A 27,295-nucleotide genomic window follows, 5' to 3' on the forward strand; every position below is an offset into this window, starting at 1 on the left:
CGATCACAAGCTCGATCTACAACAATCTCCGAGGAAGAGAACTACATTTCCGCAAAACTAGTGGGTCGCTTGGTTTATCCGAGTAGGAGCGCCGCTGAACCTTCTCCTCGCGTATTAAACTGTATAGACATTGAAGAATAGACGCCGCAAAGCGATATTTGATACTTGACGTTCGCTTTATTGACAACGGTATTTTTGTTGGAAGGCATACAAAAACAGTGTAATATAATGTTCACACACAGATGTTTCACGCACTTTGTGTGTGAACACGACACACAAAGTAGGGTAATGTGAAATTCAACTTTCATTTTTTAAATAAATTAATGTAATTGCTGTACATTAAGCTCGCGGTTCTGAATTACAAATAGTATTTTAATGGTGGTCTGATATATTCTCACTTTAAACATTTTCATTACATTAGCAAAAGGAAATAATAATACAGAATAGCAGAAAAATACACTGCTAATCATTTTCTTGAAATTGTCTGGATGTCCAAATGAAACTACACAGTTGAGAAAAGTAATACTTTCAGCGGTGAACAAATAAATACATTTAAATGCATTTAAAGCACAATGTGTAATTATGCAATAGTTAAAATAATACAAAAACAACAGCATATACTACTACTACTACTACTACTACTACTACTAATAATAATAATAATAATAATAATAATAATAATAATAATAAATTAAAATCACATACAAGAATTTACTACTACTGCTTGCAAAACACGATATAAAATTTAATCCGATGTGCACTTACATTAATTCCTTAATTCGGCGAATTAAATTCCAAGTCTGCAGCGTTTATGAGATGAAGTTGCCACTCACAAAATGGCGGAAGAACTGACGTATCGTTTCTACGGGGCAACGCGACGTCTATTGTCTACGTCTATGTTAGTCCAGCTGAGCGTCGTGTATAACGGGCCAAGCCGGACTTGGTATCATTCGAACACTAAGGAGAGTCTACTCTTTGCGTTTTTTTTTCTCCCACACAATATATTTGCACAGAGAGGCTGCACAAAAAGCGGAGCTTGGCTAGCTTGTCATAATTAAAAAGGGCCTTGCTTGATAAATTTTAAAATCAAATCTTATGGTTTACACCCTTAGATTGGGCGGACAGCATCGGCTGTGCATCAATGGAGATACTTTCAAAAAGACCCGCAGCAGAATCCTATCGCTATAAGGTAGCTCTACTCTTTTGTATCATTTAACTTGAAAGAATTTGAACTTGTTCGTTGTCGGTTATGTGTACTAGCCAAACTGCTAGCAGTGGTTGCTACATTCTCAAAACAGCTCCTTGCTAAGCTTAAAAGTATATGTTTAAATAAACTTATTTTTAGTTTAGTCGTAAATCTAAACGCTTATCGTACTTTTTTTGTTACGTTCTTTTAGTTGCAAGTTTTTATTAACTGATACAAAGCTTCTCATTGACATTTTCGAGATGTTCTTGATTCTGTTTCTCTGCAGGCATCGCGTTCTTCTCCAGCACCTAGCAGGATGGTGTCCGACACTTTCTCCCTGTCGTCTTATAAAACCTATCCTGCTAATCGATGTTCCGTCAACACTCCTGCACGTCACACTCCCCAAACATTCACTCGGCATTCATATCGTCCAGCATCACCCAGCAAAGCTTTTCCAGAGAGCAGTAGTGCAGGTAACTCGTGTGTTGGCAAAGTTTCCATTCAAACAACGTGTCAGAGCTCCATGGTTACACGTGCAACATGATGCCACACTACTTGAATGTCTCAGCCACAACAGCATCCTTTAATTCCTGCTGATTTTATTCTGTTAATTACACTATTGCAGCGATCTTATCTGCCTTGAGGAACCTCCAAGAGAAGATTAGGAGGCTGGAGCTTGAGAAAGAGCGAGCAGAGTTGAGCCTTTGCACTTTATTGAAGGATGGACGTCTGCAAAGTGACAGCCCCGTGCAAAGACTCCTTACTGAGGAGGATGAGGACATAGACAGAAAAACAAGTGAGCAGTCAAACCATAAAGAAGGTAAGAAATGGCCTTTGAATAGAATTGAAGTTTTAAATTCTGCATGTTAATTCATTACATATTTTGCCCTTCATTTGCAGTGCTGATCACCCACCTTGCTGCTGCAGAGAATCGTTGTGAGAAGCTGGAAGGACAGCTGGAGCAGATGAAGAGGATGTTGCCCAGGACAGAAAGGACCAGCTCGCCCAACCAGGAGGTGAACTCAGTGGTATGGATGTTCTTGAAGAGTTGGCTAACACCTCATGCTTTAAAATCCACAAAACATTGTAAAGCGAAGAACAAAGCTACTTGTTGCCTTTGTAGGCTTTAACAGAGAGACCTGGTACAAGTGGTCAGCAGCCTGATGGAGTGAGCGAGCTTGCTCAGTTGGAAAAGCTGGAAAAACTTGAGCAGGAATATCTCAGGCTGACTCGCACACAGGAAAATGCAGCGGTACGTACAAGGCTCAAACATGTTTTGTTTTTTTAGCAAAATGAAGCTATCAACCATTTTTAGCGTCATCCTCCAAAACAGCAGATACATCGCTCCCAACTTCCTCCGCTTCTGTGTCCTCTGCCAGGCGCGGAGCTATACGGGGGGCTGGGGGGGCTGCTGCCCCCCAAACCGGCCGGATGGGGGCCCGGGCCTGGAGGTGCCAGGGAGGGAGGAATGGTTTCAAGTCATTGAAATATGTGATTATAGACAGAGAAAGTGCGCCCTCGCCTGTTGAGAAGGGTGTATTTAATGTTAAATAATCCCCCCCCACCCAAACAGTTTCAGTTTCACTCTATGTAAGGGTCCCGTGATTCCTTAGGGGCCCGTGATTGGTTAGGGGCCCGGTAATTGGCCCCGCCCCCCGGCCCTACGCTGACTTGTTCGCTAGTGTCCTCAGTTGTTTATTTTTTAACTTACCCTGATTACGTCACAAGATGGCACCGTTGTTTGACCCACTTACTACAGACAAAATCTGCAACGCTAATATTTATTAAAAGGTTTTGTTTACACAGGATGAACGCACAATAGTTCCATCTTTTTCAGTCGTGTGGTTTATTTTTATTTTTATGTCGGTGACACTTTAAACTTATGCATTGTCCCCGATCTAATTGGAAGGCTGTATTTTTTTTAGATATCAACAAACCAACCGAATTTTAAGTCAATCTCACAGAAATGCTTTCTGGAGTCTTATATTTTCAGATAGACTGGTAAAAAAAAATGGAGTTCACAGTAACCATGTATAAAATGTGTAGTATAATGTTGGTGTCATATTATTATTGTAATATTGTTATTATCAGCAGCAGCACAGTGATGATGACTGTCGTTGATTTCAGATGAAGATCGGCGCGTTGGAAAGAAAGATACAAGAAGAGGAGCACCACAGAAGGCTCATTCAGGATAAAGCCAATCAGGTAGAAAGACTTTATCTTGTTCTTATTTTATTTTTATATTTTATCTTTAGCCAGTATTGAAAAGTCGAAAGACTATTATTTTCATGTTTTCTTTTTATTTTGCATCCTTCAGCTGCAGACAAGTATGGAAGCCAACAGAATGCTGCTGCAGTCCGTTTCTCCACGTTTCTCCTTCAGACAATCCAAAGAGAAGAAATCCAGCTCAAAGGTAACAACCTCTAATGGATGGCTCACAGTGTTTGTCATGTTTGCACTTCAAGAGAGCAATTGTTGTCGTAATTAATCCAGTGCTGTAAAATAAAAAGGATACCATATACTTGTAAAGTAGATGGAAAGATTAGTCTCTTTTATTGCATTTTAAGTAATGAGTTTTATAGGAACAGATTATTGTTTTCTTTGGAGATCCACCTATGAGGGAACCGTATCTCTTTTTTATTTCCAGTTCATTCAGACCAACTGTAACATCAATAGCATTGAAAATATTAAAGGTTTTGATGTTTAAATGCATACATAATAACTATTTTATTAATTCTTTTTAGTCTTGCTGGAGGTGGCACCTTGTACATGTATTATAAACATAAAAAAGACAAAAAAAAGAAAGAAATTGCTTTTGGTAACATTTGTTATTTAAGCAATTTAATGAAAACATTTTTTAATGGCAGCATTGTAGATTTTTTTTTGTTTAAATGTTATAATTTCCAAGCTTTCCAAAAATACATAAAAAAAACCACACAGACACTTCACCACTCATTCAATTAAAAGCTATTAAACCTGCAGTATGCAGCTTTTATAAAAACATGTTTTTTACATATTTGTTAAAATTGTCACCATGTCGTGACATATGAGACAGAAAATCTGTGAAAGAAAAAAATCCAGCTCCTTTGCTGCCTCCCAGTGCTACCATTGACATCTGCAGAAATGCACCGCTCCCGGTCAAAAACTACCATTCAAAGCCTGGGGGAAGAGCTTAGTGTTGTCAATCATGCTGGTGTACGCACTGTTCAATGTGCTAATGGTGGATAAGCAACCTACTGTTGCATACAAATTGCTTATCCGCTGTCATCGGTGGCCTGAGCTACTCACTCTGCTATCGGGAAGACGCTGTAGTGTAGCGGAGAGCAAAAGGAGGGGAGTGTGAGCGGCATGTACACAGGCATGCGTGACAGCGCTAAGACCCGCCTCCTGGCTCTGATTAGTTGTTTCTGTAGTTAGCACTGAGGGAAGGCAGAGGAGTTTATTTTTTCACAGATTATCTGTGTCATATAATACTGTCACAACAGTTTTAACAAATATGTAGAAAGCATTTTTTTAATAAAAGTTAGATGTTAAGTTGCTGTCATGATTTGTGTCCCTTTTTCTCTCTTTTTTTGCTAAAGCATTGCTAATTTTTTATTTATTTTTTTCCACAGCAACCTTCTCCAAAACACACAGAGCCTCACTACAGACTGAGCCTGAGAGACATACCATTCGTCACTGGAACGGTACCATTTGCACTCATACACTTATGGTTGTGCCCTCTGAAGCACGATGATAAATCCTCCTCACTCTCCCCCTCAGTGTTTATCTTTAAATCTCTTCCGGTTTCCAGTCGGTCGCCTGCAGCCACTCGGTCAGAGCCAACGTTCAGGCAGTCTTGTCCCTCCTGAAGCGGCACCAGCCTCACCTCTGCAACAAACGCGTCCTGTCTCACAACGCAGACCACTCCGAAACGAGCAGCCAGTCGGACACTTCCTCCTCCTCCTCCTCCTCGTCCACTTGCGGAGACGAACTGTTGGAGCTGCTGCAAGCCCTGCAGGAGGAGCTGTACCTCATGAGCTTGTGAGCGAGCTTGTAAATGTACTCGGTTTCGGAGTCTCGTTTGGTTAAATTTTAAGGCGCGTCCTCGTCGCACACAGGGAGCACGGTGAGTTGATGAAGCAAATGGAAGAGAGCGCCTCTGAAAAGGAAAGGGGAGCGCTTCAGAGGGACCAGGACAGGCTGCTGCTGAGAATGGAGAGTAAAGAAGAACAGATCAGTAAGCTCTGCAAGCATAAATCACAGGTGGGCCTTCGCAGTAATTATCATTTTACATCCGTAGTGTGACAAAAATCGGTGTATGAGTGTCTCTTTGTTTGTGCTCCAGATAAAGAAGTTAAGAAAGAAGCTGAAGTCTGAGAAGAACAGTCGAGCTGAAGAAAGACTCGCCACCAGAGGGCGCTCTGAAGCACCAACTAAAGCTCAACTTGCTGAGAGAAACAAGAGGAACCTGACGCTTCTGAGGGACATGAGAGCTCTGCAGAACTCTTTACAGACCTGAAACTCACTTACAATATATTCATAACATAATCTGTTTACTGCTTTTGGTGCTATTCTTCTACCTCTGACTATTCTAGTTCTTAACTGAATCTGCCTGGAGCTGAAAACCCACTACACACAACAGGAAGATTCACTGCTTTCATCTTCTTTATGAGGTTATTGGTACCTCGGCAGTCGGATTTTCTGAGTTCTTACTTAGTACTAGAACAAGGACATCGACTAAAGTCAAAAGTCCAACAAGGGACGTCCAAGGTCTTCAAGTGGCCTTCAGTTTAGTGTCTGAGGTGGCTGCCATTCACATAGAATATCATGAAAGTTGCCTGTTGCTAAATAATTTATGATTTTTAAATTACATTCCTTAGTTTGTGCTGTGATCAGGTTCTTCTTTTTAAAATGTAGCGTTTTATTGAAACGGAAACTGAATATTTCCATGGAGCGTCTTCAGCTTCCCTCCCTCTGACCAGCAGAGGGTGGGAAAGTGTAGCGATGCACTTCCAGATTGATTTTTGATGTACAAGGGTGAAGCAAACTAAGAGTGCTTTGATTTTTTTACATTTTCTTTAAACAGAGTATAAGATATATATATATATGTATGTATATAGACAGTTTCAGATATCTCTTGTCTTCAATTAAATTCATAATTACTCAAAACCTATAAAGAAGAGCTGGACATATCGTCCTCGCATATTAAATAAAACTATCAACATCAGCTCTCAGAAGACGAGTTGTCGTTTTTATCTTTTTATTATACTTGGAGTACAGTTGTGGAAGACTTGCAATACTTTCTTTTAAGCATACAGTCCGTAGCGAAAGCATTCCACTTGGATTTACTTCACATTTTATGCGATGGACCAAAAAAAAAAAAAAAAACAGTAATTAATTAGTATAACACAGTATACATAAGAACCTGAAGGAAATGAAAACCATGTTTCCGCTGCTGTAAGTTTAAACGTTTTCACGAGAATTAATTTATGTTTCAGATTGAAAGGGCCTGAATGCCACACATTTATTTTTTTTTTTGTCAGATATTTTGAAACCATGTTTCATTTTTTTTCATATATTTATCTAAGTTGGTCTATTTAAATTCACCAAAATTTGTCGTCAAAGCGCAAAATGTGTTAAATTTGAAGGCGAATCAACTGTCAGTGATCTGCTGAACTTCGGAGCAAATGTACCAGATAGCCGTCCTTGCTCCAGTTCCTCAGTCCAGCAGAAGCAGCTGTAAACTGGGCTTTAACAGGTGCAACACTATGAACTCCATACATTAGATTGCTTATTCTGCTTTTGAGTTTGACAGTGCAGCTTTACTTGTAACTCATTCACTAGACATCCTGAAAAATAACCATTTCCACTTGGGGAAAATGTGTACTTTTGTACCAGTGTTAATTTTGATTGTGTTTCATTTTAAACAACTAAAAAAATGCGTTTTGTTTTTTTTTTTAATTAAAACACGTTGGCAAATGTTTATCTCATTGCTGTGTAAAAGAGTTCACAAGAGGACACCGATAGATCTTGTCCATGCAAAAGTTGACCACATCATCACATAGACCACGTGGCTGCTTAATCAGACGGTAAAAACTGATGTTTCATGTGTTATTTTTTTTTTTTAGATTTTAACGAGGAGAATGTGTGGTTGTGAGTCATCGGGTATTGTTGCTAAATAAACCTGAATACGGACACATGTCGTCGGTGATGCCTTTAATTCCCTTTTTTTTTTCCCCTTTTTTACATGGGTTACAAATACAAATCCTCCAGTTTGACTCGGGGTTGTGGATATGCATTTCAGTGCGCCTTGTTAAGAGAACAAGAAGATGAATAAATGATGACAGTGACGTGGCTCGCACGCACTGAGTCAGCGACCACGGCTGAGTCTGAAAAGGCGGCTGCCACATGTGTCACCCTGAAACCACAGCCCGGGCCGGGAGAGGAGTCCGGACACCCGATCCTCCGTTCAGAGAGAGGCCCCCGCGTCTCATCCCTGTTGACCAGGCATAGATTGCCACGGCCAAATGAAAAGAACACCTGTAATCAGAGACTCCAGTTTGTTGGTCAGGTGTGATAAAAAATCGGTCTGCTTGCTTACTCAATCTAAATTGACCTAGTTAGGAAGGGAAGAAGAAGAAAAGAAAAAAACTCAGATGAGGATGAAAAGTTCCAGTTTATATCTTCAACCTGTTTCATTAATATGTCCAAAGTCTTTTAAAAAATGTTTGTTTGCTTTTTTTCTCAGGACTCGGTCTCGGCTATGGAAGCCAGACCGGTGATTTTGGGCTCCTCTTGGTGTTTGGTCAGAACAGGTCGACTGGTGTAAATGTCGTCAACGGGCAGCAGGAAGGTTACGGTTTTTACCTTGGCCCTATAGGGAAAACCAAACGAAAGGAATTATTTCACCTCAGTCAGAAAGCGGTCAGCGATTTAACGCCACCCCTTAAAAGAATGTCTCCTTACCTGTTTTTATGGACGTACTCCTGCAATGAGTGGCGGTTGTTGGCTTTCTCTGCTTCTCCTAACACGTCGCCGTCATGCCGGATTTCTTCGTGAAGTCTGTCCCATCCTGAGTTGCTCTGCCTGTTCTTGTCGACCCTTCCCTCTCTCACTGTCAACCCGGAGAGGTTGGAGCTCGTAGAGTACCTTCGCACAGTCATGGCAGTGTTTTCTAGAAAAAAAAAAAGAAAAAAAGAAAAGTGAAGCTAAACCTTTTAAAATCCAGTTGTTTTTTTTTTTAATTTCACACACCATTAGTTATTTAGTAATCACATTACTTATATTCTTTAGTCATGAATATTGTAAACATGACTAACATGATAAGAAAAATGCATCTCAGGTAAAAAAGAAAGAAAATGCTCTAATAAAGTTGTGTGGTAGATTAATCAAAATAAAAATCACCCAACATGGACATGACAATATTGGAGGAAGAATTCACTATTTATTCCAATATATGAATGCTTGTATTCTGTACGGAGAATTGATGGGATGAGGGATGGAGCTAAATTACGGGGCATCCCTGAAGGAAACATGTTGTGCTGCAAAAGACTTACGACTTGAAATTTCTCCTTTATCAGGAGATCAAGCACTAGTGATTAGAATGACGGATTAGATCAAATCATATTCATGTCTTAGAGTGGTCCAGGCCTAAATTAATTTGTATTAATTAATTTACTTTAGTGAATTTTCCTTAAAAGAAAAAAAATATAACAATGATAATAAAAACCCTACTTGGTGTGTTAAAATAGTCAATGTCCGGCCCAAAAATAACAATTTCGCAGACGCTAAGCTAACAGATAAGTACCGGCAAGTGCAATCAGCAATGTTTCTTTTCCAAGTTATGTGTGCAAAATATTCGTCTGTCCCTTATTTTCAGTCATAAAAAAAGGGGGAAAAAAGCTTTGGTCAAATAGACAAAACAATGAAGCCAAAGCCTAATCCCATCATTATTGTCATTATTTATAATATTTACAACTGCTATCGTAGCTGAAAGGCAATACAGAACATACTATTTTGCGTATTTCTGCACACTTGCTATTCTTACCTTTGTACTGTCCCTCCAGGACTGGCGCAGACGCATTCCGTCTCAAGTTCCCGTAGGGGTTTTCCAGTATCGCGGGTTGTTCAGTTCCAGCGCTGGTTTCTCCCGCCGTCCCTGCACGCTGACCACCACAGTCCCCACGCAGCTCTCTGTTTTCCGCCTCCAGCTTCTTGATTTCGTCGCGCATCTCCATGATGACCTGCGCCAGGCTGCGGCTGCTCTCCATGGTGCTGCTGCTGCGCTGCCAGAACCAGGGCTTCCCGAAGACCGGAGGAGGGTCGTGCAGGAGGGGCTCGCCTTGCTGCTGCGGGTTCATCATGCTGCCTCCAGGAGACTTATGCGGTTCCTCCAGAGATGAGCGTCTCTCTCCAGGCCCCTCTCTGTGTGCGTTTCTCAATCTCAGTCCAGATCTTAATGTGGGCAGATTATGTCGCCTTTCACCACTTATACAGCTGAAAGAGCTCCGGTGATCAGCCGCCACCGCACAGGGGATCTTTTATTTATGAGCCCCGGGAGTCTAGTTTCATGAAAGCCAAGCTAGGGGTCGGAAATGAAATGTGCTCTTCACAATAGCTTTAATTGGAGACCTACTGGCGCCCCCAATAGGGGGGCACTGGGGGAAAAAAAAAGTGCTGACCATCCCACTGCCCCCCTCACCCCACTACAGAGAATCATGTTCAGCCCAAACACATACATACGTCTTCTTCAATCAATACATTCATGTAAAAACCTAGTAATTATTTGTATGTTAGTTGTGCCACTTTGAAATTTTTAGTTGCTTGTTGTGGCCACAATAGAAAAGAAAAATTCTGGGGTGTCATTCAACCCAAACCAGAAGAGTTTGCTGCTCTTCTGATTGGTTATTATGCTTGTTTTGTTCATCATCAAACAAGTGCATTTCAGGAGGCATCAGAACAAATTAGGAGGGGATTTTGGAAGCAGAAGGATAAGATTTTTCAAAGATTAAAAAAATAAATAAATTTGATGGATTCGTCGCATCCATCCGAGCTCCCTGTGAAATCACCTAATTAATTGCAATTTATTGGGTGGCTGTTATCCGTTAATTGAAACTGTAGTGAGGAAGTCGCCTAATGAATTATAATTTCAAGGGTCATGACAACCAAAAAGAAAAAAAAGAAAAAAAAAAAACACATCATGATGCTGTGAGGATGTTTTCCTTCAGCAGGGAAACTGGTCAGAGTTGATGGGAAGATGAATGGAGCTAAACACAGGAAAGTCCTGAAAGAAATTATTCTTTATAGAATTATTTTTTTTTAAAGAAAATTGGAAATCATTTATTATTTTTTCCATTCAATTCCCAATTATTTTCTACTTTGTGTTCATCTGTCAGAGCGGCCTGCAATCTAGGGCTCCAGAGCCAAACTCTCAATGTCTCTTCATATATTCGTCTCAAAATGATAAAGAACCAATTTTGTTTTTAAATCTAGATAAGAAATGCAGGTTTTTGCCTTTGGAAAAAAAAAGTGCTATTTTTGAACTCAATAGTTTGGAAAACTATACCATAAAATCCCAATAAAATATTCAAAAGTTTGTGGTTGTATTCTAACAAATTTAAAAACGTTTAAGTCATATGAACAATTTTTGAAGTAATCTGTAAGAAGCAGAAACTAAAATTATAAATGACTGCAGCAAGTGTTCAACATGAACCTATCAAAGTCCAGGCTACTGAGAACAAACAGACGGACGCCAAGAAACCAGTCTGTGGAGGAGAGAAACACCAACCAACCCGCAATTTTAGGCTTACAAAACAGGCTGTGGGGCTCTCAGGAGGCAGGACTGACGAGAGTAGAAGGACAATGGTCTGAAAAGAAGATGTGTCAAAGGAGATCAGTGCAACTCTATCTGCTTCATCTCAGATGTTCAACAGACCGAGAGTGAGGAGGCGGAGATATGAATGTGTCGGCTGTCTTATCAGACTGCGACAGAAACCGAGGCTCAGCATTATGATCAGGGCCTCTTAACCTCTTTCTATGTGCAGTGTCCTAACCTCAGGCTTAGCATCAATAAGTAAACGACTGCTCTTCTTTTCTTTCTCTGTGCATGGTCAGTAATTATACCCAACAATTGGTGGTGGGGTGGAGGAAAAACTGACATTAGATCCCATGGAAACTGTTCTCTGTTGGAGTGCAAGGCAACGTCATTTCACTTTCACCGAAGCCTCAACTTACGCCGGCGGTGACAAAATCACTTCAACACGACTTTCTGCTCTTCCTCACTTACCTGACTGTTTAGAATCAAACTCTCAAGCGAGGGAACAGAACCGAACTGAGAGGAAATCTTTTGCAATCCTAATTGGCCAAACGCAGAACAGGAAAGCAATAAAATAACTCTGGATTTTTAAAATGTACAATAAATTAGGTTAAAAAGAATTAGTTTCATTTTCAGCTTAACTGTCCATGAAATATGATCAGGTTTAAAAAGAAAAAGAAAAAAGTGAAAAATAACCTCACTGTGGCTAATGTGGTTTAAATTGGCTACAAATGTAACAAAGTCAACATATGGGGGCCAAAACGTGTAAATAATACCTGTCAGAAAGCTTAAAACAGCTAAAGATGTATCAGACAAGGTCAACATAAAAACCAGCATATCAGAGAATAATAAGAAGGTTAGTTAAAACTCTAACGCTCCCTGTTAAAAAGACAACTACAGCAGAAAGAGCGCTCCCTTAAAAATCATTAACACTTATGGATAATAAGACAGTATTAGAACAGGATGTCACATTATTATTGGTAGCATTATTTGGCATAAAGAACAGATTTAATTTGAAAGGATGTGTCTTATTAAATATTACTGAAGTTAATATAAATATTAAATTGACTGAGTTCTATCAAGATGAGTTGCAGGATGAACAGGAATCCTGCCACTGCAACACACAGATATTAGATAAAGACAGAGGTGAAATGAATCAACACTCATACTTATTTTAACATTAACAAATTTTTATTCAAATCTCATACATAAAACTTAAGTTTTTTTTTTGTTTGTTTGTTTGTTTGTTTTAAATTCAGCTAAACAAATATTAATATACTGTATACTTTATAAAAGGAGACATTTCAAACATTTTTTTTTAAATAGTAATACTTCTTATTTACAATTTAAAACATGAAATAATAACTGTAACAATGCCATTTCAATTATAAAAAATGTTACAAAACATGTTTCTTCTTCTTTTTTTTTTGTCGTTGTTTATTTTTCTTGTTTCCGTTTGAAAATTGGCACGGCGATATCCGCTTAGAACGTCTCAAGGATACAAAGTAGCAATGTGGAGCTGCTCTACATTCAGAAAGTAGCTGGAGGCCTATTGCGTAACACCTCGGATTCTTAGGACCTGCGTTCAAATCCGCTTTTATTTTTCACATTAGTCTTCTTTAGATAGTTTGAAATACATTGGGATTCCGTAGGTAAACAAAAATGTAAAAAAAAAAAAAAACAAAAGAAAAAAACACTACTCCATCTCAGTTCACTGTGTTCTAAAGGGCAGAGGGGCATTGGGAGAGAAGGCGCATGTGTGTGTGTGTGTGTGTGTGTGTGTGAACAAATACATTGTACGTCTGTCAGTTTATATTAAATCAGCCTGGCAGGGCAGGACAATCTGTACCAAACCAACACAAACAGTAGCTAACAGTCCAGGAGCCTGGCCTCTCTTTTGTAGACAGTCTAAACTCAACAATGACTACCACAATCACGGTCTACACACTTCTTCTTCTCTTTTCTTGTCTTTTCTCTAAACAAAAAAAAAACAAAACAAAAAAAATCTGCCACTAATCTGCCGCTCCAAGCAGCAGCAAAAACAAGATCACAATCAAAAACAATCAAATGAGCAACGCTGAGGCTCAAACTGGCACAAGGGATTTCCGACTGTTCAGTAGGTGCTGTGTCGCTCCGTGCCTGGTTGTCTTGTGTGAGGAATCTAGACAAGGGCAAGAAAAGAAAGCTGGAGTTGGCACAGGAAAAATCTGCGTTTTGACGCTTTAGCGCTTTGACTGATTCCACAGGTAGCTCAGTAAGCATGAAGCGAGGCGGCTTATGAGCGGTGACATGGCATAGCGGTTTTTAGGAGGAGTGGACAGAGAGAAGGGGGCACTCAAGGCAATGTGTCAAGCTACAAAAGTTGGGAGGAGGAGAAAAAAAAGGCAGAAAAAGCTGCAGTTTAAACAAAAAAAAAAAAAAAGTCGATGGAGTCCATGAAAATGCAGAATGTTTGATAAAAAATAAATAAAAATAATGCAAATTAAAAGATGCAGTGCAAATGCAATCCAAATAAAGAAGCGAAACCTATTCAGAAGAGGCACAAGATGGTAACAGAGTCAGTGGAGCTACGTCTCATTGTGATGTGAGACCTGTTCGTTCATGATGCCCGACAACTCAGTGAGCATGTCCCGGTAGTGAGCCCTCATCTCCTCCTGGTACTCCAGCTGGTCCTCCTTGATGAGGCGCTCGTTCACGTCCAAAGCCTGACCGCAGGCTTCTGCGAACTGCCTGCAGAGGACAAATAAAGGAGTAGCTCACTTGTGGGCATGTCAGTAAATGATCGTTTTAAACTGAGCATGGATGGTAGCATGTTATTTAGTTGTAAAACTATCTAATTTTAGCATTTTATCCCTGTTGTGACTACAGTTTGGATAATGAAAAATAGACATGCTAATACTAGAATGTTTGTTAAAGTTAGTGTTTCATAATAGGTTGTGATTTTGTGCTTGTTATGATTAGTAATTCCAGATCCCAAATAGTCGATTAAGACCAAGGCTTTAGTTTTCAAAATTCTAAACTTTTCTAGAGTCAGGTTCTGTCTACATTAACACCAAATACTTTACTTTAGCATTGCTATTGATAGCAACATGCTAATGCTAGTATGACAGCTGATCCTAGTATTTTCTTTCCATTCTTTTTTCTTTTTTAGATTTTCTTTACCCTTTGTTGACAATCACCGGACAGGAAATGGGCAGAAATGCAGCAAAGTGATCAGGATCGATAATCGGCTTCCCAGGACGGCTGCATTCAGGGCCTTGACGTATGCAGCACTCTACCTCTATGCTACACAGAGTTCCTGTTGCTAGCATGATTTGTTTATAACAAACTTTGGTTTCAGATTTTTTATTATCTATAAAAGGACATTTCCCAAAAGAGTTAACCATTTCCATGAAAAATGTGCTCTACTAGACTCCTGTTTTCACTATAGGGGAAGTAGAGAACAGGAAAATCCTACCTGAAAATCTCTTTTAGGAGTTTGACCTGGTTGTCGGGATATTTCTTTGCATTCTTCTCCTCCAAAAATGCTCTGGCATAAGCCATAGGTCCTGCATTCACCTAGGAAGGACCAATCAGCAGCTATAAAACCAAATCGTGGCGTATTTGTATCTTTTTTTTTTTTTCTCTGGAGCAGCGCTTACTTTGACGCTAACGCTGCCTTGAAGTTTTAGCTGGAGCCTGATCATGTCCACCTCTTCCATGTTGCAGAGCTGGTTGAGCTCGGAAACTTTACGCGACATCTCGTCGATGGCAACTTCGATTGGGTTCATCTCCGTGCTTTGCTGCTCCACCACCTGGATGCGCTTCTTTAGGTAGGGGAAGCTGGAACTTGCTGCAAAAATGTAAAAGTGTCACACCAAACATTAGCCAAATTCACCAAAAGACTCAAGTATTTTGTGTAACTTCTCATTTGCAAAACTAGAAAAGACGTTTGGGGAGAAAAAAAAAAATAAACAAATGAAACAAGATGTAATAGAAGAAAAAAAAAGGATCTTAGGTTTAACAAACTTAGAAGTTTTACTAAGACATCAGGCATAGTAGCTTTTCATTCAATGCACACTATTGGAATTGCTGAAGATTGCTGAGCATAAAGCAGCCATCAAGCATAAAAACAGAAAATAGGCAAACGGAAACAGATACTAACTGGTCAGTATGGTGCGTCTCTTGCATTGCTCCTCCACATCTCCGTGCTTCTTCCCCGACAGGGTGAAGGGAGTCTCGAACACAAAGCGGTTGATGTTGTGGTGTCTCTCAAAGTCTGTTCGTTTGTCTTGTTGCTCCTTCTCATCAAAGTAGGGCACTACATATGTCACCTGAATGTAGGCGTACTTGGATTCCAGGTCTTTGGGATTTACCTGTGTTGAATGAAAGTTAGGCACAAATTGTGAAACTTTGGGGGAAAAAAAAAACAAAAACAAAACATTGCTCCTACTTATTGGCAAAACTAATAAAGATGAAAAATTAGTAGTACAACGTTAATATTTTTTTCAATTGCAGTTGCATGATGTGAGAATGTTTTGAACCAATTTTTTATTTTTTTTTTTTATCTGAGATAAATTTTCAGGACCCTACTTTGTTGTCTTGCTGTGACTGTAGATATGGGCAACTTCGGGACAGGAGCTCACCGCGCAGAATTACACGAGGGCATTTTATAAATCTTTACCAGCTTGTGCAAATACTTGCTGAGGCTGCTCAATTTTTCTTTAGATCACATCCACGTGTAATAAAACCAAGTAGATGAACTGTTACCATTACCTTGTTAGAGTCCTGGATCATCTTCACATTGTCGGGTCCGAACTTGTCAGAGTAGAGTTTGAGTAATCTCTGGGAGATTTCAGACAAACCCGTCAGCTTTGGCTCTTTATAGATAAACTCTTTGCTCTCCTCCTCCTCAAAGAAGCCCTAAAAATCACACATGCAGATAACTAATCAGTAAAATATAGATAAACCATAATGCTTTCTTCATTCAAATTTCTGGAGTCAACGACGCTGCAAATAAACACACGTGATCGTGTTAAAGCACTTCACTCCGCCCTGTCAGCGTGTCTGTTAAAGTTTCGGATGGAAGACTGGGGAGATAATTTTCGAAGCAACACTGGGATCAGATGTCGGGGTGAGTAAGGTTTACTGAATGTGTCAAATGTGGGTGCATGACATCAACCTGTCTTAATTTTTAGGGAGGCGGGGGGGATAACTTGATCGTCAGGCGTTACGGGGAGTAAGGTGGACCACAACAAGAGTCACACAACCTTTCAGAGGGTCAGAGCAGCAGATGTTATTATTGGTAAAAAAAAAAAAAGGACAAGAGAGGCAAGAATGATTAGCACCAGGGGAAATGAAAACTTAAGGGCACTCGAGACTTACCGCAATCTTGGATTAAAAATATTATAAACAGGAAAGAAAAGAGCAAACAGAGAGATTAAGGATTCTGACCACAGAGAAAATTTTAGCTGTCTAATTTTGTCTAAACAGACACGTTTTAGAGAGCTCAGGATTGACTCCAAATCAAAGCAAAGTGAATAACACTTGCATGATGTCTAAATCACAGTAAATGTGGTGGTGAGTCTCTGCTTCGGACGTCGGGCGCCCATTAGCGTCTCGTGAAATCATAACCACACTTTCCCAGCCAGCACAGAGTTGATTCTGTTTACACTGGCCTGGTGAGCAGGTGTGTGCCTTCATTTACATTACTTGTCACTCACTTGTCCATAAAAAGCCACACGGTAATAGCGTCCAAAGAGCCGTTTTTCTGAGTTCACGACCTCCGTCACCTTCAGATACGAGCGATGAATGTCGTAGTACAGCTCCGACAGCCTCTGTGGAAAAACACGGAGTAGCACACAAACTGAGACGGATATGGCGGTTATTTATATGGCACCAATTCACAACAAATATCATTCAATTATAATACTTTTCCAATACATATTCAAAACTGTATACAATCCGATTCATTTCCAGATTGTAGCTAAGAATACAGTGAAGCTCTCAAAATCGCATAACGACCGTAAACGTTACCTTGAAGTCCCTCCTCTTCTCAAAAACAGCAATCACGGGTTTGTTTATGTCTGCAATAAGCTCATATCGCTCAGATTTCCACAGATAGTCCACACACAGCTCCAGCTGCTCCACCAAAGTGTCCTAAAAGCATAATCCAATATATATTTTTAAAATACTAAACTGCAATTATCCATAAATGATAATCATGGATTTGTTTTTCGTTTGTTTTTGGGGTTTTTTGTAAAAGTGAACACTGACCTCAGTGTATGGCGTATCTTGTGTACCTGTATCTTCCTTCATAGCACCTTCCTCCTTAACATTGGGGGTAATGCACATAAATGCTGCCCAGCCCATGGAGAACGATGCTAGAGTGACAGATGGAGAAAACTGACATTAGGGCATGCAATTCAGAATATATGCAGTGCAGACCTTCAGATTTCCCACTTAGGTGTTGTGCTAATGCTGTTGAAGTCAGTCCCATTGCAAAGCTTTTCAAAGCCGTTGAACGTTTTCCACATCTTCTCTTGTTAGGAGGCACAAACGTTAACGTATTTTCTAGGGTCTTATGAAAATCCTAAATAAAACTAGTTGAAACTTGCAGTTATAAAACGGACAAAGTGTGAAGCACGTGCATAAAATACGATCCGTAATCAGGCATCCGTTTTTGCCGCCTTACACAAAATTAGCATCATTCAGTGTAAATTGTGAGTTATAACATATTTCGGTGATGTATCCTATCAAACGAAACTGACACCGGGCAGGCATTGACTGTTATTTTATTTCCTCAAACAAGATACCTGACATCAAAGCTAAAAGGCTCATTTCCTATAATCTGGACGGAAATTAAAAAACCTACAGGAGAGAAGATGCTAAAACGAACACCTGACGGCATAGTTTACGTCTAGCTCTTCTTTCAACGTCAACACGTTAGAATAGCTTATGTGAACTCCCAGCCCCTCCAACCCAGCAGGCCCCCAGGCGCACACACTCACTGTCTTGATCTCGGGAGGAAGTTAGTAAGGAGCTACAGTTAAAGACAGGGCTTTCTTCGGGGGACACACAGGACATTCCGGCTTTGTCGGCTCTCCAGTAGCCTGTTTGGTGGGAGAGGTGGAGGAGCAGCAGGTTTATAAAAAAAAAAATATGCGTCCACTTGCTTTGATCTTCTATGCTCGAGGATGAGACTCACAAAGCGGCTAAGCAACAGTAGCTATGGGCTGGGTTAGTGAAGCGCATGCAAATGGATGCCGGGCACATTTGGCTAAAGATGCAGGCTTTGTATGAGGATGCACAGACAAAAGGAGCGAGTGGAAACAAAGAAACATATGAGAATGTGTGGAGATCAGCCTAGAGTTCGACAAGAAACCAAGAGGCTGTTAATCAGAGCTAAATATCTTCACTACAACTGTGCAAGTAAAGTAAATCAGCTTCACTTCATTAGCCATCTGCACTAAGCCACTGTGCACATATTCCACTATTTTAGAAAGAAATTATGTCTGAAAGTTTCAATGATTGGGTTAAATGTGGACAACAGTTTGCAGATTTAAAAAATATATATATATAGCTGTAAGTACAGTAGCAGAACTTATCATGGAGGCAGAGATGAACAGAAATAGATGTTCGGTAAAAGCAGAGATTTTGGGGCACAAAGTTACACAAAGACAGATCATGCTGCAAAAGAAAGCTTGTTAAATTTAAGTGGGCTTGGACTAACCTCTCCTCTTCAGCGATTCAGCAATCAGGGCTGAGATGTGGATGTAGCACATAGCAGCCTAAGAAGAAAACGTCAACAGATGCAGTTTTCAGGTAAAATCGAACGGCAGAAGGTGATGCATGCAGTAAAACATTCCAAAGAATAAATAAAATAGATAAAATAACAACGTAGCAAATGAGTGAAACAGGAAAATCATGTAAACTGTACCTAGCTTTTTAGCTAACCCCTCTGGATAAAGGGAGCAAGACAGCTGTTTCGTGGTAGTAGCATAAAATTAAAAAAACCTACATAGCATGATAAAAATTCTTTAAAGCAGGTTTTCCTGCTGCTGCAAAAATAATAAGCCACATTAACCATTACAGTTACATTATTTATATTATTCAGGCTTTTAATCTAATGTTTTTTGATTTATAAATTTGGACAGTTTCTAAAAATCTCCTTTAGTTGAGATCACAGAACAGAAATATTACGTATGGAAGTTTTAGACGTCTCAAACCGTAACTTTAAAAACCTCAACATTTATAAAGTCTTGGTCTCAGGCATGACCAAGACTTTATAAATGCAGTCTCAAAATGGTACATTGTTATAGTACATGTCAAACAGGAAAAACTGTTGTGGCAATTTCACCATAGGTTAGTGAGTTAAGTGGAACACAATAGTAAGACTAATGCATACCACTTAATATTGGTTAAATTTAGGTTGGTATGTTACTCCACTTCAAAGGTAGCAAGGTTTCAAGAATACGAGTGGCAGTCATTTTAATGAAGCATAAGACTCAATCTAGGTATGGACACATGCCTTTCCCTAAATTACTTAGATCCATATCGGTAAAAACAATAAAAATTCTGAACGAGACGTCCCAAATCGAAACTGCTTCAAAAGTCACTGAGGTGAGATCAGCCAGAGAAAATCTGAGATGTCTGACCTCAGACAAGTCCCCGTTGCGGACGTGAACCTTGGCCATGCTCTCCAGCCAGGTGCGTCGGAGCTCGGGCGTGCTGGCGTAGGAGTTAGCCAGACTGTACTGCAGGTCCACCAACATTTCTGGGTCTTTCTCATGCTCCTTCATTTGGGCCGTGGCCATCAGGACCGTCCTGATCCGTTTGGTCAAATCCTTCACCTCAGCAGGGAACGGTGTGCTCTGAAGGAATTAGAAGAACATTCCTCACTTAAAAATCTTGATGATTCTCAAAAGCCACATGACCACAACACAACTCTTAAGCTTGCGCTACCTTGAGCGGCACATCTCCGTTGGCAAAGTTGTTAATGATGGCCAAGGACTGTTGAAACCTCGAGCCTCCAATTCCAGCATCTGCGATCAGCTGGCTCACTGCTTTGATAACCTACAGTGGAGACAGAGGCTCAGCGTGGCTCCGGAAGAACCCTTGTATACTTCCATTACCGTAAATCACAGGAGGGGAGGGGGGAATCACTCACCTGCAAATGTGAGCGGACGATTGATTTGCCTTTTGTAAACTCAAAGTTTTGCCTCATGAAGAAGTAGAGCAAGGCAGCCGCCTCCGTCTGGGTGGAGCTGGATCGATGGTTACAGCATTTTAGGATCTCATAGCACAGACAGCCACACAGGTCTGCCTTACCCTGGAAGAACGCGCTGGGAAACTGCAGAACGAAAGGACCGTCAGACCCTACGTCACATGAGCAAAGCTAGCGGAAGTCTACGAATGCATTTTCGAATGCATGCTGGACCTTCTGCACAAAGAGCCGGAGCGCAGCAAAGACGTGGCGCAGGGTCGCAGTTGACTGGTTGATCTGAAAGAAGAGCAAGTAGGTGTCCAGCACCTTCTTCATCAAAGTGTTCTGCCCTTCGTCCTGCAGCAACTGCTTCTATATGAAGTAAGAGGAACAAAAGAGAAACGGTGTGTTATTGTGGTAGTTACATTTAATAATAGAAATCAATGTCACTTTAGATATTTTAATTTTGTTGGGGGGGATGAAATCCAACATGACACAAAATGTTTGAAATAACAGCAACACATGATGGATTTGTGGGGGAAAATAAAAAAGAAAGAAAGAGAGTGCAACTTTGGAAGATGGAAGAAAAATAAACCAAATTAATAACGAGCAAAAAAAAAAAAATTACATTTTCAAAATTAAATATACATAATCGTCATTTTACGGAATCATGAATAATCTGTATTGAACCACATTTCTTTGGCTTTATTTCTCTAGTCAATGTCTGAATAGCTAAAAAAAAGAAAAAGAAAAAAGAAGGGGGTTGCAGTGATCTAGACAGAGCCCAGTCTTTAATCCGATTGAGGTGCTAAAGCATGAGCTTAAACAAGCTGTTCATGCTCAAATACCCTTCAGTGGGACTGAATAAAGAAATTCTTCATATAAATCTGGGAGAACATTCCACAACTGAGCCAGTTGTTGCATGATAGCAACATTTTCTACGGAGGGGGGAGGGAGGGCACAACCAGGTTGGTTTGTGATATAATCGGCCATAACAAATGAAATCATCCTTTAAAAACTGCATCGTGTCATAACTTCTGCTCAAATGAGGATTCTTATTTGAATATTACTTTTGTTTCCTGGCTGGAGCGATAATTGACATTGCTTCTGATTAGTCCACTATTGTCTTGTTTTCAATATTTTAGCTGTGAATTATAGCTCTGAATTAACATATATTATTTAGCTCATCTTCCAAGGTGGAAGAATAATAATTAATATCAAGAATGTTTCAAGATAATTGTATTGCTTTTTCGTCCGGTCCTCCAATTCTTAAACTTGGACTTCTTCCTTGGTTTACTTTTGTCTTTAATTCGTTTTATCCTTTCTATTCGGATCTAATCTTGCACCGACAACTAATGAAGTATGTGAAGACAAAAAAGCCACGCGACACATGACCTTTCAAGCACAAAAGTGCAGAAAGTGCAAAACTGCTTTTTCTTGCCACCAGGTGGCAGTAAAAGATCAGTAATAAGCAGTAATAAGCTGCTGAATCCATAATTTACACCACAATCCCTCCTGGATTCAACGCCAGCATGTATTTACACTAAATAGTTTAAGCGTTTGTTACCACAATTCAACTTTTTTTTTTCTATTTTGTTACAGAATGCCATTTGATTCTTTACATAAGAAAACTGATAAATACACAGGCTGTAGCTTTGGCTGTGCAGCGTGACGCAGACCTTATGATGGTGAACAAAGAGCTCTAGTACATCCAGCACGGTGAGAGCCACCTCTGTGGACAAGTTGGCCTCGATGTCTGTGGGACTCAGCGTGTCGCCATCCTGGATGCTCCCGTCTGCAAACGGAATCGAGCGCGGGATGTAATGTCAATCCACCTAAAGCAGCGTTACAGTCCTCTCAGTCTTGCGTTTTACCCGTTTCCATCATCTGCAGCAGCTTTGGGTTCATTAGGGCGTTCTTGCCCCTGATGATGGGCATGGTCTGGGAGCGAGCGTGCCGGTGGCCTTCCCCTCCAGAGGCCATCCTGGGGACGACAGCGAAGAGCGCGGTTTAGAAATTAAACAACTGTAGCTGCAGGTATTAACCTACAGAGAATAAGACACTTTTATGCGACATAATAAATAGTAACAACACATGACGGTCAGTAGCTATGAGGAGGGGCATGCTCAAAACACAGCTACAATATGTGGCATGGAAACACAGTGATATAAAAAAAATGAATATACATAAAGCAAAAAAAAAAATAATAATTTAAAAAATTTTATCTACTTGTAAATTTTATCTATAGTTGCATTTTATAGGGTTTCTTGTTATTAAAGCTAACCAGACATCATTAAGATCAAGAGCACTTTGAGTAACCAAAGTCTCAGCATCTTCATCTTAACTCATCGTCGTCATGATCATCATCATCATCATCATGGCTGAGGTGGAGGATGATTACCATTGCGGGAAGAGGCTCGAGTGTTGAGAGGACTGGGAGGGGTTGCTAGAGCCCTTCAGGGTGCCATTGGCCTGGGTTGCCTGGGCCAGCTTTACTGCCGCTGCTAGCTTCCTGTTCACAAGCCAACCACATCACACCTGACGTTAGTTACTGTAGTTAAAGCAATGAATGTTTGTTTTATGCCCATCATTTATCAGTCAGTGATCCTAACTGTGAGTGGCAAGCTAATGGCCGTCGTTGCATGCTTGTATAATCAATCGAAGACCTTTATGTAAACGAGATGCACATCGGGGAGGTTTTAGCTCTTTTGTGGCCTTACATAGGTATAGCAGCTGGCTGACAACGTGTGTGTGTATGTGTTCTTTTTTCCCCAGCAAAGCAAAACGAAATGCATAAAAAGCATTCAAGAGCTGCAAAAATCGACCTTGGTGTAGGATGAGAGAGCAGCTGGAGTTGGGGGGAAAAAAAGAAATTCAGCTCGTACAGAGTGGAAGGTCAGCCAGATGGAAAATCAATTGTTTTAGTTTGCCATTAGTATAATCCTACCAGAGCTGAAGTGATGAACAAAAGGTTAGAGTTTGCATTAATGTAATACAAATATCAGCGTCAGAATTAAAACGTATGGATTTGATCATGCTGAGATACCTGACCTCAGCGTAGGTTTGTCTAGGTAAACACTTGCTGCCTTTGTAAGACAAAAAAAAAAAAAAACGATATGGAAATGTTGCAGATGGATTCACAGAACAGAGGATTCCATGCACCATCAGTGAGAAAAAGTGCTTGATTGATGCAATACATCATACATGTGCAGCAACATGGATGGTCACCGTGCACAAAGCTGGGGGGAGACATGCAATACGATGCAGCTTACAGTACAATGCTTAACAGTGACATACTTTATTAATGTGTCAGATAGTGTAGATAACAAAGGTGACCCGTGGCTATGTACAAGGGTCAGCGTAGGGTCGTGATAATGCAGATTGGGAGTTAGCTAAACTGTTTAGGAAAGCATAACTTAAACAATTATTTTCCAAAATATGAACATTAGGCGGGTGGGGGGATACTGGAGGTAGTTTTCAGTGTCAACATGGTGTGTAAAATAAAGTCTGGGTACGCATAAGGGAAAGATATGGACGAAGCTATTTTAAAGGAAACTGCAATTTCTACGACTTCTCGGGTTTGAAGTTCATTCAAGTCGAGAGAAAGACTGCAGCAGATAACAGAAAGGCTCTGGTTTCCTGTCCCAACATCTGTCTGCTATAGAATGTGTTGAATTTGGAAATGTTGGCGACCAGTTGGAAATCTCAGAGCGAAGGATCGACACTCTGGAGTATAAATGGAAACTGCTATTTCAGTAACGCTGGCCTCGACAGAAGGTATACGTATTTTTGTCTTTCTTTGAAGGACCAGTAAAACGCCGTTTTTAAAGTGATTGTTTCTGCACACTTCACAATGTTACATCCACTTTGAAACTAAAGAATGAATGACTTCTTGCATGAGGCTTAACTTAAGAAAAAAAAATCCATCTGTAGGTCAAAGCTTTACAAAAATAGGAGGTTTAGAGTTTGGCTACAAAATTCTTGTTGCTGCATCTTTTACAACTACTGGATGAGAATTATGGAAGGCTTTAATGTCAAACCTGGACACAGCTCCCCCCTGTGGACGACTTAATACAATGTGCCAAGACTTGAAGCCTATATTGTTGTCTGGCTTGCAGGCTGGCTACACACTGCTAATGCACTTCACCCCTCCTGACCTACAACCGGTACCCACACTGACTCAGCCAGGCGCTTAGAAAGGCAGACACTGATACACGCACAGGCGTACGGCGGTGAATCCCCCCGTGGCCTGGTATTACAGACCAATGTTAAGAAGCTAGCTTAGCCACGACTGAAACCCTTTATCAGCCTCCCAGCTATCCATATTCAGTTAAAGCCTCCGCATACAGAAAATCAGTGTGTTCATTCAGTCTTTTTTTTTTTTTTTTTTTTTTTTTGGAGGGCTTACACGTCTGAGTCCTCCTGCTGAAAGGAAAAAGACGGTTAATTTAATTAGCTGCAAGGAACCAAAAGATGGAAGGGTCTTGCAGTGCCAGTGGCTCTGCTCCAACAAGAGCAGACACTCACATCTCAACCCCCATCCTGAGCTTTCCAACTCCTACAGCGCAAAATCCAGCAGTGATTCTTTCCTCGCAGCACGATCCAGGAGTTTCACCTCCCCCCCCTCCCTTCTTTCCATCTTATTCCCTCCTTATCCATCTTCTTCTCGCGGAGCTCATCTGCGAGCATGCACACGCATGCAAAGCACATATTAGTATTTCTGCCCGACCGTGCCCGATTAATTTATTTGCGCGCGCGCGTGCTCCAACACGTCTGATCGAGGCTGCATTTATGCATGTGTGCAACCGTGATGATATGAATTATGTATCAGGTGGTGGAGGGCGTGGAAACTCTCAGCTGCAGCAGGTAATAGTTTTTTTTTTTTCTTCCCCCCACATCAGTAGCTTTGTGAAGATAGCATGTGAACAACACATCAATTGAGAAGAAAGCAAAGAGAGACATGGACATACCTGGCGATGTGGCGCTTCCCCAGAAACCTGAAGTGCTGAAGACAAAGCCTGAGGAACAAAAAAAAACACACAAAAAAAAAACACCTATTTGGAAATGTCTTGTGATTCAAAGGTTAAACGGAAAAAAGAAAGTATCTCGGAGAAAATTGTGCAGGATGCGAACTAGCATAGATGCTGACACAAACAGGAAGCATAGAAAGTTAATTTAATGCACTCCTCTGTGGATTGGGATCTTGGACTAAAATCACAATCTGTTTTCCTTCTCTTGCTATGTCATTATTTTCATCTGTTCCCTTCTGGCCATGTGCCCTTTTCTTCTCATTTGCCTTTTCCCCACCCTTGGTTGTCTCAGATTTCTTTCAAATTGCCTGTAGGCTACTTTTATAATCAGCCGAATATGACCTGTGGTACTGCTCTTTCAACAACAACAACACAAAAGAAATTAAAAGGTCTTACTCCAGGATGTTAAAGAAGTCTGAGATCTCCTGGTGTATGGCCCGGTGCCAGTAGGATACCAGCACATCTGGAAACAGTGGGGAAAAAAAAAAAGGATCAAGTCACAAACATTTCTGATTAGCTGAGCATTGTTTGTAAAACCAATGTGATAACTCAGTTATTCATGCAGCTCAGGAGTCAACACTCACAAAGCTTTTTGGGGAAAAAATGTCAAATTATTTTACCAATGCTACATTTCAAAACAAAAATGAAAACACAGCCAAATGTTGTGGAAGTATTGCAACTTTAACAGATTTGAGATGATGCACCGTCACCGTGACACACCGTGACTCCATGTCCGGTAACGAAAACGTTCAGAGATCTGGCTAATTTGGAGGTTAACACCTTGATTGTTTTTTTTTTTCTACGTTCATCAAACCAGCATTTTCCTGCTGAAAAAAGGCCACAGTTATCAGAGAGTGACAATCATAAAAGGCAGGACCAGGCTGGCAACAAAGCTTACATAGGTGGTACGTGTGTGTCAGAGTAACTTTCACTTTGACTGAGGAGCGTTTTGGTGCCAGAGACTCCACAGGTACACAAAGTACAGTACAGGCAGTCGGGTCTTCCATGTAGCACGAAAGAAAACATCATTTATCAGACCAGGACACCTTTCTCCGTTGATTTCTAATCCTGTTTTGGTAATCACATATCCAGACCCTGACTGGTCTGTGGCTATGCATGTCTATAGATAGCTGAATGCCAATGCAGTGTGTGTTCTGCATGCTTCAAAGAATCCTGGTTGGCCACAACTGGAAGAGTGTTTCCAGTTCAACATTCTTCCTTCCTTGGACCACTTTTGTTAGTGATGCTCTCTTGGGTCTTTAAGCAGTCACAATGTGTTTCTTGTTAAATTTGCTCAAATCCTTACACTTGCCTTTTCCTCCTCCTTGAAACCCATCAAGTCGGGGTAAACGATGTTTATTTACCTGATATATTCCACCCACAAACAGATGTCAGGATGTAGAGATAATAGGTGGTATCGACTTCACCCGTCAGTGGTTATAATGTGATGCTTGATCTGTGCTTATCCCATGACTTGGGATATACAACAAACCAGTGCCAATGGATTAAAATTTGGAAAAAGTAAGGGGTCAAAGTAGGTCTAGTTGAAACACAAATTTTAAATCTCAAGATTTCCACCACAATTCATCGTAGTCATTAACTGAGCCGTCCTGCCCTAGTTATATAATAATAATAATAATAATAATAATAATAAAAACACATTTCTTGCCTTCAGATATCGTCTTCATGATGTGAAGAAAGCACATGAGGAGACTTCTGGTCTCTGCCTGGTCCAGCTTGTCACAGCGAGAACCATAACCAATTAGAGACTGTGGACGAGCAAACTAAGACAAAGACACCAAGAGAAGAAGGAAAAAGTTAGTCAAAAATAATCTGTAAGGAATGTGATAATGGACCTTTTCATCTCCCCTTCGATTGCTTTTTAAGTAACAGAAAAGACAGAAATTGTATTTTATTTTATTTTTTTTAAATAAAACGCACCAATCAATTATCCAGAGATCGGAATCAGACTATTTTCTGTCTGGTTCTTATTAGGGACCAGGAGGTAAAATACTGAAAAATAAAAACAAAGAAGTACTATTCACTAAATGCTTCCAATCCTAGATCACACACCGTGATGAGTCTATAAAAAACAGCTT

The 27,295-nt window shown here is 40.4% G+C and overlaps 3 protein-coding genes and 1 long non-coding RNA gene across 15 annotated transcripts in view; 2 read left to right on the forward strand and 2 right to left on the reverse strand.

Moving 5' to 3' along the window:
- The first annotated feature begins 900 nt into the window (after window positions 1-900).
- On the forward strand, window positions 901-6,402 carry cep57 (centrosomal protein 57). 3 transcript variants are annotated; one of them, XM_007549366.2, is made up of 11 exons: window positions 903-1,189; window positions 1,473-1,659; window positions 1,812-2,006; window positions 2,087-2,214; window positions 2,310-2,438; window positions 3,314-3,391; window positions 3,504-3,599; window positions 4,801-4,872; window positions 4,980-5,209; window positions 5,287-5,431; window positions 5,514-6,402. In XM_007549366.2, the coding sequence occupies exons 1-11, from the start codon at window positions 1,142-1,144 to the stop codon at window positions 5,685-5,687; spliced, it is 1,482 nt and encodes a 493-aa protein (XP_007549428.1). In that variant the 5' UTR covers window positions 903-1,141; the 3' UTR covers window positions 5,688-6,402. The 3 variants fall into 3 exon arrangements, with proteins under 3 accessions (XP_007549430.1, XP_007549428.1, XP_007549429.1); XM_007549367.2 differs by having other exon boundaries at window positions 2,087-2,202; XM_007549368.2 differs by lacking the exon at window positions 5,514-6,402 and having other exon boundaries at window positions 901-1,189; window positions 4,949-5,209; window positions 5,287-5,382.
- Window positions 6,403-7,296: 894 nt separating this feature from the next.
- LOC103136343 (uncharacterized) lies at window positions 7,297-9,880 on the reverse strand. The gene is made up of 3 exons (XM_007549544.2): window positions 9,216-9,880; window positions 8,135-8,342; window positions 7,297-8,042 (listed from the first exon to the last, which is right to left on the reverse strand). Exons 1-3 carry the CDS (start codon window positions 9,529-9,531, stop codon window positions 7,913-7,915), a joined length of 654 nt encoding a protein of 217 aa, XP_007549606.1. The 5' UTR covers window positions 9,532-9,880; the 3' UTR covers window positions 7,297-7,912.
- A 2,333-nt stretch (window positions 9,881-12,213) lies between these two features.
- Window positions 12,214-27,295, reverse strand: part of dock10 (dedicator of cytokinesis 10) — a 40,319-nt gene continuing 25,237 nt past the window's right edge. For 3 of the 10 annotated variants that reach the window (XM_016670191.1, XM_016670192.1, XM_016670197.1), the window contains 21 exons: window positions 26,866-26,980; window positions 25,593-25,659; window positions 25,137-25,184; window positions 22,568-22,678; window positions 22,041-22,150; window positions 21,846-21,961; window positions 20,401-20,538; window positions 20,131-20,313; window positions 19,926-20,036; window positions 19,619-19,834; window positions 18,694-18,751; window positions 17,966-18,073; window positions 17,238-17,344; window positions 16,998-17,120; window positions 16,685-16,798; window positions 15,738-15,884; window positions 15,127-15,337; window positions 14,624-14,814; window positions 14,440-14,540; window positions 13,574-13,712; window positions 12,214-13,143 (listed from right to left, as the gene is read on the reverse strand). In XM_016670191.1, the coding sequence (XP_016525677.1) occupies window positions 13,096-13,143; window positions 13,574-13,712; window positions 14,440-14,540; window positions 14,624-14,814; window positions 15,127-15,337; window positions 15,738-15,884; window positions 16,685-16,798; window positions 16,998-17,120; window positions 17,238-17,344; window positions 17,966-18,073; window positions 18,694-18,751; window positions 19,619-19,834; window positions 19,926-20,036; window positions 20,131-20,313; window positions 20,401-20,538; window positions 21,846-21,961; window positions 22,041-22,150; window positions 22,568-22,678; window positions 25,137-25,184; window positions 25,593-25,659; window positions 26,866-26,980 (2,562 nt within the window). In that variant the 3' untranslated portion in view covers window positions 12,214-13,095. Of the gene's footprint in view, window positions 13,144-13,508; window positions 13,713-14,439; window positions 14,541-14,623; window positions 14,815-15,126; window positions 15,338-15,737; window positions 15,885-16,684; window positions 16,799-16,997; window positions 17,121-17,237; window positions 17,345-17,965; window positions 18,074-18,693; window positions 18,752-19,618; window positions 19,835-19,925; window positions 20,037-20,130; window positions 20,314-20,400; window positions 20,539-21,845; window positions 21,962-22,040; window positions 22,151-22,567; window positions 22,679-25,136; window positions 25,185-25,592; window positions 25,660-26,865; window positions 26,981-27,295 lie in introns of all 10 variants that reach the window. The other 7 variants (XM_016670195.1, XM_016670194.1, XM_016670198.1 and 4 more) reach the window with 5 other exon arrangements.
- LOC107835929 (uncharacterized) lies at window positions 13,644-27,202 on the forward strand. The gene is made up of 3 exons (XR_001661770.1): window positions 13,644-13,733; window positions 23,008-23,019; window positions 27,192-27,202. It is a non-coding gene; the product is annotated as an uncharacterized LOC107835929 (long non-coding RNA).

Source organism: Poecilia formosa, unplaced genomic scaffold (assembly GCF_000485575.1).
Source record: "Poecilia formosa unplaced genomic scaffold, Poecilia_formosa-5.1.2 Scaffold31, whole genome shotgun sequence".
Taxonomy (NCBI): Eukaryota; Metazoa; Chordata; class Actinopteri; order Cyprinodontiformes; family Poeciliidae; genus Poecilia; species Poecilia formosa.